Source organism: Daphnia pulicaria, chromosome 3 (genome assembly GCF_021234035.1).
Source record: "Daphnia pulicaria isolate SC F1-1A chromosome 3, SC_F0-13Bv2, whole genome shotgun sequence".
NCBI classification, from domain to species: Eukaryota; Metazoa; Arthropoda; class Branchiopoda; order Diplostraca; family Daphniidae; genus Daphnia; species Daphnia pulicaria.
Window position 1 is genome coordinate 2,060,702 of NC_060915.1, and position 9,047 is coordinate 2,069,748.

General features: G+C 39.0%; 2 protein-coding genes and 1 long non-coding RNA gene across 3 annotated transcripts; all 3 read left to right on the top strand.

Moving 5' to 3' along the window:
• The first annotated feature begins 917 nt into the window (after positions 1 to 917).
• On the top strand, positions 918 to 3,461 carry LOC124329523. Its single transcript, XM_046788604.1, has 8 exons — positions 918 to 1,103; positions 1,193 to 1,301; positions 1,371 to 1,599; positions 1,655 to 2,750; positions 2,815 to 2,958; positions 3,015 to 3,181; positions 3,235 to 3,326; positions 3,380 to 3,461. Exons 3-5 carry the CDS (start codon positions 1,499 to 1,501, stop codon positions 2,830 to 2,832), a joined length of 1,215 nt encoding a protein of 404 aa, XP_046644560.1. The 5' UTR covers positions 918 to 1,103; positions 1,193 to 1,301; positions 1,371 to 1,498; the 3' UTR covers positions 2,833 to 2,958; positions 3,015 to 3,181; positions 3,235 to 3,326; positions 3,380 to 3,461.
• A 90-nt stretch (positions 3,462 to 3,551) lies between these two features.
• On the top strand, positions 3,552 to 4,252 carry LOC124328271. The gene is made up of 2 exons (XR_006916249.1): positions 3,552 to 3,893; positions 3,982 to 4,252. It is a non-coding gene; the product is annotated as an uncharacterized LOC124328271 (long non-coding RNA).
• Positions 4,253 to 6,055: 1,803 nt separating this feature from the next.
• Positions 6,056 to 8,738, top strand: LOC124329541. Its single transcript, XM_046788629.1, has 9 exons — positions 6,056 to 6,246; positions 6,336 to 6,444; positions 6,514 to 6,742; positions 6,798 to 7,893; positions 7,958 to 8,101; positions 8,158 to 8,325; positions 8,379 to 8,470; positions 8,524 to 8,631; positions 8,692 to 8,738. The coding sequence occupies exons 3-5, from the start codon at positions 6,642 to 6,644 to the stop codon at positions 7,973 to 7,975; spliced, it is 1,215 nt and encodes a 404-aa protein (XP_046644585.1). The 5' UTR covers positions 6,056 to 6,246; positions 6,336 to 6,444; positions 6,514 to 6,641; the 3' UTR covers positions 7,976 to 8,101; positions 8,158 to 8,325; positions 8,379 to 8,470; positions 8,524 to 8,631; positions 8,692 to 8,738.
• Positions 8,739 to 9,047: the final 309 nt, after the last annotated feature.

Genomic DNA, 9,047 nt, shown 5'->3' on the forward strand with positions numbered 1-9,047 from the left:
GCTTTCAGCGGTATAAAAACAAATCCGACAAACAGAATCAATATCACTAAAACAACAATGATCACTTGTTGAACGAATTTCTTTTTTAAGGACCGTTTAAGGATTTTCCAATACTCTTTAATTGTCTTTTTATTTTTCAGCCCGGCATCTAGCCACTCAAAAAACACTTTTGGTTTCATTTTTTGATTGATGATTATGAATATCCTTCCCTGTCCTTAATATAGATTCGTCCAAGAAACTTCTTGTTGCATCCACATTTTCCGTGGATAAATGATTTTTTAATAATTAACGAGTTAGACATTTCATGACTCGTTTACTGAAATGGTTTTTAAATTATTTTTCACATTTAGTTCACCACAGAAAATAATATAAAGAACTTAAATATTTGAATAAATCCAAATTTCCCGATAGGTTTCCCGATAGGTTCTATCACCAAACGACTATACATCTCCTCTACACCCCATTCCCCACCCCCACCCCACCCCACCCCACCCCACCCACCTCCCACTCAGGACGGGGGGACGACGGTTTTTCCTACGGCTCGATGGCTGTTTCGGGGTTTTTCACTCGATTTCTCTCTGGGAGGTGGCGCTGTTCCTCTCGGAGAGATAGGGAAACGATTTTCGTCTGGGGGGGTCCATTAAGGTTTTATACGATTTGCGGGGGTTTACGTGACGTTATGCAAATCGCGACCGTCTTGTAGAGGGGATGTTATTACAAGGCAACGTCGTGATCCCGGTTCGATTGAGATAAAGGGGTCTGTGTGATTTAAATGTAAAAAATAATCGCCTTTTAGGGGTCTGTGTGATTTAAATTGTAAAAAATAATCGCCTTTTTTTAGTTAATTTTTCTCCCGACAGGTGGTTCTGACGCCAATCATTAATTCAAGGCCGACGAACTCTAACGCGGCCTTGTAATTGGAATAATATTACAAAACAGTGAAATAAAACAGTGAAATACAAATCACAAAACAAGGCTCAACAACAAAAATCAAAACAAAGCTCAACAATTTATGGCTGGCTATTAATCAACTAAGTTTCCATCTGAAATGTCACATTTTATTCAGATAGAAGAACTGTTGGAAGTATTCTGCTTAAAAAAATGTATTTCATTATAAAATGTTAATGCATATCATTGGCTTAAGTTGTAACTTTCAATCTTGTGTGTGTTTTTCTTTTACCCCCGGCAAAAGTTCTTGTCCTGATGTATCAACACTGGTGCAGAGTCTACAACAAGCCTTGGCCCTTGAAGCTAAATTCCAACCAAAGCTTCAACTTCTGTCAACAGCCAGCAATACAGGAGTAAGTATTTTGTAATGCTTCTACTATTGAGAATACAAACTAATTTGTAATTTGTTGTTTGTGTTTTAGGAAAGCAGTGAAATTACGTGTGCAATGAGGGATGGAGCTGCTCATGTTCTTCGCTGCTTGAAAGAAAAATTTGTGTTGGTTTGAAGCCGATCCGCCCATTCAGTGTGTCTGCTTCCAATCTCAATCCTATGACACCAGGAAGGCCTCAGTTGCCACGGACACCCAGACTTTGCTTCAAAGAAAATGATAATTCAAGATTTGGAACACATGATTTTCCATCAACTCCAAAGTATTTCTTAAAAATTTCAAGTTAAATTCCACTGTGTAACTCCTTTCCATGCTAGGTTTGGTCGTTCTGAATCAACACCAGAACTTCACAGGATAAGAAAGTTGGACCAATCTCTTCACATGGTTGAGAGAAACACCACTCAAGAAAAAGCACATTACAACAATGTGCTCCAAGAAAGTAATGCATCCAATCTTTTGACTCTCACCAGTGATTCTCTCCCAGATATCTTTCGTAAGCCTATTAGCCAACAGCAACATGAGGTTCCACTCAACCTACAGTCTAAATTTGGCAATTCAGAAGATAAGGTTTCAAAATTGGGTTATTGCCCTTCCTCCACAAATACCCAACAAGGTTTTGGCACAAAAATCAATCATCCAGAATCTCAGAAAGAGTCCTCCATCAAACTAGTTACTGAAGGACTCGGGATAGTAACACAAGTAAAAGAAGAAGTACCTTGTGCTGATATTCTAAAACCAGCTGTTCCACAGATACCTCTACCTGGAGCAAAAAATGAATTTGTTGCATGGAACCAACCGGAAAAATCATCCTTTTCGACCAATAAGTTACCATCTGTGCATTCGGAAATGGAAGAAATATATGCTTTCACCAATTCTAAGAACAAATCAGGATTGAATTCTACTTCAGATACAGCGAGCGCTCTTGGACTACCGACACAACCGACTGTCAAAATGCATCCTTTAGATCAAGCGCAAACACCACTAGCTAAAAATCTGACGTGGACTGGACATTCATCATTTAGTACAACCAAAATACGAGAATCATCCCTAGTTTCGTTTGCTTCGACTTCGAAGACTGAAATGCATAACGATGAACAAAAACCATCACTCGGCATTTTATTACCCAAAGTACAGGCAGAAACGTCTCCAATTTTCAATCTAGCAAGCTCTAAACCTCCGCAGCCAATACCTATTCAACCGGTGGTAAGCGTCGTGGCAGAAGTTCAACCAATTGATCCCATCCAACATCATGTAGAGCAACAAAGCAAATTAATTCCCCCAGTTTCCAGCAGCAATATTTTACCCCCTCCAAATGCTCGACCGACTCCGAAAACCAAGCAGATAGCAGTAAACGGCAAGGTTTACAGCGTTATGAAACCGCTTGGGCGTGGGGGATCAAGTGTCGTATATCAGGTCGAACTTGAAATCTTGCGTAACTCATTTTTTACACATTTATTTATTGACTTTTGAAACGCAGGTACTGAACCAAGAATGACATATTTGCCTTAAAAGTTGTTCGTCTTGATTCCGTTGACGAAGTCACAGCTGAAGGCTATATTAATGAAATCCGGCTGTTGAAACAACTACAAGGTTTGCCTCGCGTCGTCCGCCTTCTTGAATAGTAAGTTAATTGCTAGTATGTGCCCTCCAATTTCGTAAAGTAACACAAATCTGTAGCGAGTACAACGAAGAAGAAGAGAAATTGTTGTTGGTAATGGAAAAAGGTGATACCGACTTCGCAACTGTCATCCGGACTCGCACCAGTCTCAACGCCATCAACCCTACCCTGATTCGCTTTTACTGGCAGGAAATGTTAGAAGCTGTGAAAGAGATTCATGACAAGAGTAATTACTATTTCTATTATTAGTCTGAGCATTCATTAATCTTGTCGTTGTAGATGTGATTCATACAGATCTGAAACCGGCTAACTTTCTTTTGGTCAATGGAGGCTTAAAGTTGATCGACTTCGGTATTGCCACTTCTATCCAGGTATGAGAACTGTTAAAATCTTAAACGAATCGATTTAATCGTTTTCTTTCTAGGCCGACATGACGTCGATAATGAAGGACAGCCAGTGCGGTACATAGAATTACATGGCACCAGAAGCAATCAAATCTGCTACGCCTTCTGGAACGTCCCAAGAGTATAAGGTATGTTGAATTCTTATCCGTTCGAAATCTTCGCATTAATATTACACTATTGATTTACAGATAAGCAGGAAAACAGACGTGTGGTCTCTTGGCTGTATGTTGTCTCATTTACAAGAACCCACCTTTTAGCAAGTTCAGGGACACGATCGAGAAAATCAGTGCCATCGTTGATGAGCGTCATGTTATAGACTTTCCTTTGACGGCTGATCCGATGGTTATAGCAGTTCTAAAAGGCTGTCACGATCGCAATCCGCGCAATCGACCATCAATTGAGCAGCTTTTATCTCATCCATATTTGACATGTACAAGTCAGTCTCCGGTCCAATCCTCGAAGAACATTCCCCCTCAGCTGCGTATTCAGCTTGAATTTCTACTAGAAGGTGGTCAACTCACTGAGGAAGTCAAGGTAATTAGACAATGTCTAATTACCTTAATAAATTATCCTCAAGTAAAAGTCTAAGCTTACATAAACCTACTGCTTCGGCTTTTCGCAGGAAAATATTCGACAATGGATGTGAATTACTTCCATGAGCGACTTCCTTGCAAGCAATACTGTATCAGTCATCATTATCAAATTCATCCCATATTGTAATTTAAATATTGTTGTAATATCAGATATACATAACCCTTTCCCTGCCCTTCATTAACTATCTTCATCTCGCAATTATACAGCGTCCGTTTTTTCTTCTCTATTGCTTTCCAGTTCTGTATAAAATAACATAAGCCAACTTTAACGGTTATAAAATAAAAATAAAGTTAAGCGGCGTTAGAAAACTCATACATTTATTAAGCGGCAATTATCCAAAATTATTTAAGGCTTTATGTTATTTTTTTCTTTTAACTAATAAATAAATGATGGCCTTTGTCGACATATTTTAGCATTTGAAAAGCTTAAGAACACATTATACCTTGTACACCACTTAACTTAAAATAGAAAAGTAAACAAATCGATATTGTGGTCTAAATGATTAGATAATAATAATAAAAATGAACATCTTTTAGAGTTCTTCGTAATCGTTATAAGGACGGGATTCCTCAACTACATCGGAATCCGGAGCAGGACTACTTGAGGTTCTTTCATCCTTTCATGATTTTTTGGATTTCCGTTTGCTTTTTTTTCTTTTATTCTTTTACTCCTGCCAAAAAAAAAAAAAAATTCTGAAAAATTCTGAAAAATTAGGAAGGCATATAGCAATAAAAGTTCGACTTAACAATAGGCCCTGAATTTTTCATTTAAGACAGTTTTCAACTGGCTTACGACTATTCCTTCGCGGCGAGCTGATAAGCTTGCTTTTCTATCTAAGATAGAAAAGCATCAATAACAATAAAAGAAGAGATTCTCTGAACACATTTGGTTTTTAATATTTTTATTCGACGAAAGTTTAGAAAAGTCAAGTTTTGCGTTACAATCACGCTGTCATTCTCATAAGTTCGGTTGTACAAGTTTTTTTCTTCACTTTTTTTTTGGTTTCCTGATGGGTTTTTATCACCAGCACTTCGCGTGATTCCAATGTTTGTAAGGCGAAATCCTGTTCATGTCTTGGGTTGGCAATTTCATTGGTTGTTGCTGTTTTGGTTTGGTCGAAATTGCTCTTATCATGTTCTTGAGTTGTTTTGTCAATTGTTGAGCGTTGTTGAGCGGGGAAACCTTTCGCAGCTTTCAGCGGTATAAAAACAAATCCGACAAACAGAATCAATATCACTAAAACAACAATGATCACTTGTTGAACGAATTTCTTTTTTAAGGACCGTTTAAGGATTTTCCAATACTCTTTAATTGTCTTTTTATTTTTCAGCCCGGCATCTAGCCACTCAAAAAACACTTTTGGTTTCATTTTTTGATTGATGATTATGAATATCCTTCCCTGTCCTTAATATAGATTCGTCCAAGAAACTTCTTGTTGCATCCACATTTTCCGTGGATAAATGATTTTTTAATAATTAACGAGTTAGACATTTCATGACTCGTTTACTGAAATGGTTTTTAAATTATTTTTCACATTTAGTTCACCACAGAAAATAATATAAAGAACTTAAATATTTGAATAAATCCAAATTTCCCGATAGGTTTCCCGATAGGTTCTATCACCAAACGACTATACATCTCCTCTACACCCCATTCCCCACCCCCACCCCACCCCACCCCACCCCACCCACCTCCCACTCAGGACGGGGGGACGACGGTTTTTCCTACGGCTCGATGGCTGTTTCGGGGTTTTTCACTCGATTTCTCTCTGGGAGGTGGCGCTGTTCCTCTCGGAGAGATAGGGAAACGATTTTCGTCTGGGGGGGTCCATTAAGGTTTTATACGATTTGCGGGGGTTTACGTGACGTTATGCAAATCGCGACCGTCTTGTAGAGGGGATGTTATTACAAGGCAACGTCGTGATCCCGGTTCGATTGAGATAAAGGGGTCTGTGTGATTTAAATGTAAAAAATAATCGCCTTTTAGGGGTCTGTGTGATTTAAATTGTAAAAAATAATCGCCTTTTTTTAGTTAATTTTTCTCCCGACAGGTGGTTCTGACGCCAATCATTAATTCAAGGCCGACGAACTCTAACGCGGCCTTGTAATTGGAATAATATTACAAAACAGTGAAATAAAACAGTGAAATACAAATCACAAAACAAGGCTCAACAACAAAAATCAAAACAAAGCTCAACAATTTATGGCTGGCTATTAATCAACTAAGTTTCCATCTGAAATGTCACATTTTATTCAGATAGAAGAACTGTTGGAAGTATTCTGCTTAAAAAAATGTATTTCATTATAAAATGTTAATGCATATCATTGGCTTAAGTTGTAACTTTCAATCTTGTGTGTGTTTTTCTTTTACCCCCGGCAAAAGTTCTTGTCCTGATGTATCAACACTGGTGCAGAGTCTACAACAAGCCTTGGCCCTTGAAGCTAAATTCCAACCAAAGCTTCAACTTCTGTCAACAGCCAGCAATACAGGAGTAAGTATTTTGTAATGCTTCTACTATTGAGAATACAAACTAATTTGTAATTTGTTGTTTGTGTTTTAGGAAAGCAGTGAAATTACGTGTGCAATGAGGGATGGAGCTGCTCATGTTCTTCGCTGCTTGAAAGAAAAATTTGTGTTGGTTTGAAGCCGATCCGCCCATTCAGTGTGTCTGCTTCCAATCTCAATCCTATGACACCAGGAAGGCCTCAGTTGCCACGGACACCCAGACTTTGCTTCAAAGAAAATGATAATTCAAGATTTGGAACACATGATTTTCCATCAACTCCAAAGTATTTCTTAAAAATTTCAAGTTAAATTCCACTGTGTAACTCCTTTCCATGCTAGGTTTGGTCGTTCTGAATCAACACCAGAACTTCACAGGATAAGAAAGTTGGACCAATCTCTTCACATGGTTGAGAGAAACACCACTCAAGAAAAAGCACATTACAACAATGTGCTCCAAGAAAGTAATGCATCCAATCTTTTGACTCTCACCAGTGATTCTCTCCCAGATATCTTTCGTAAGCCTATTAGCCAACAGCAACATGAGGTTCCACTCAACCTACAGTCTAAATTTGGCAATTCAGAAGATAAGGTTTCAAAATTGGGTTATTGCCCTTCCTCCACAAATACCCAACAAGGTTTTGGCACAAAAATCAATCATCCAGAATCTCAGAAAGAGTCCTCCATCAAACTAGTTACTGAAGGACTCGGGATAGTAACACAAGTAAAAGAAGAAGTACCTTGTGCTGATATTCTAAAACCAGCTGTTCCACAGATACCTCTACCTGGAGCAAAAAATGAATTTGTTGCATGGAACCAACCGGAAAAATCATCCTTTTCGACCAATAAGTTACCATCTGTGCATTCGGAAATGGAAGAAATATATGCTTTCACCAATTCTAAGAACAAATCAGGATTGAATTCTACTTCAGATACAGCGAGCGCTCTTGGACTACCGACACAACCGACTGTCAAAATGCATCCTTTAGATCAAGCGCAAACACCACTAGCTAAAAATCTGACGTGGACTGGACATTCATCATTTAGTACAACCAAAATACGAGAATCATCCCTAGTTTCGTTTGCTTCGACTTCGAAGACTGAAATGCATAACGATGAACAAAAACCATCACTCGGCATTTTATTACCCAAAGTACAGGCAGAAACGTCTCCAATTTTCAATCTAGCAAGCTCTAAACCTCCGCAGCCAATACCTATTCAACCGGTGGTAAGCGTCGTGGCAGAAGTTCAACCAATTGATCCCATTCAACATCATGTAGAGCAACAAAGCAAATTAATTCCCCCAGTTTCCAGCAGCAATATTTTACCCCCTCCAAATGCTCGACCGACTCCGAAAACCAAGCAGATAGCAGTAAACGGCAAGGTTTACAGCGTTATGAAACCGCTTGGGCGTGGGGGATCAAGTGTCGTATATCAGGTCGAACTTGAAATCTTGCGTAACTCATTTTTTACACATTTATTTATTGACTTTTGAAACGCAGGTACTGAACCAAGAATGACATATTTGCCTTAAAAGTTGTTCGTCTTGATTCCGTTGACGAAGTCACAGCTGAAGGCTATATTAATGAAATCCGGCTGTTGAAACAACTACAAGGTTTGCCTCGCGTCGTCCGCCTTCTTGAATAGTAAGTTAATTGCTAGTATGTGCCCTCCAATTCCGTAAAGTAACACAAATCTGTAGCGAGTACAACGAAGAAGAAGAGAAATTGTTGTTGGTAATGGAAAAAAGGTGATACCGACTTCGCAACTGTCATCCGGACTCGCACCAGTCTCAACGCCATCAACCCTACCCTGATTCGCTTTTACTGGCAGGAAATGTTAGAAGCTGTGAAAGAGATTCATGACAAGAGTAATTACTATTTCTATTATTAGTCTGAGCATTCATTAATCTTGTCGTTGTAGATGTGATTCATACAGATCTGAAACCGGCTAACTTTCTTTTGGTCAATGGAGGCTTAAAGTTGATCGACTTCGGTATTGCCACTTCTATCCAGGTATGAGAACTGTTAAAATCTTAAACGAATCGATTTAATCGTTTTCTTTCTAGGCCGACATGACGTCGATAATGAAGGACAGCCAGTGCGGTACATACAATTACATGGCACCAGAAGCAATCAAATCTGCTACGCCTTCTGGAACGTCCCAAGAGTATAAGGTATGTTGAATTCTTATCCGTTCGAAATCTTCGCATTAATATTACACTATTGATTTACAGATAAGCAGGAAAACAGACGTGTGGTCTCTTGGCTGTATGTTGTCTCATTTACAAGAACCCACCTTTTAGCAAGTTCAGGGACACGATCGAGAAAATCAGTGCCATCGTTGATGAGCGTCATTGTTATAGACTTTCCTTTGACGGCTGATCGCATGGTTATAGCAGTTCTAAAAGGCTGTCACGATCGCAATCCGCGCAATCGACCATCAATTGAGCAGCTTTTATCTCATCCATATTTGACATGTACAAGTCAGTCTCCGGTCCAATCCTCGAAGAACATTCCCCCTCAGCTGCGTATTCAGCTTGAATTTCTACTAGAAGGTGGTCAACTCACTGAGGAAGTCAAGGTAATTAGA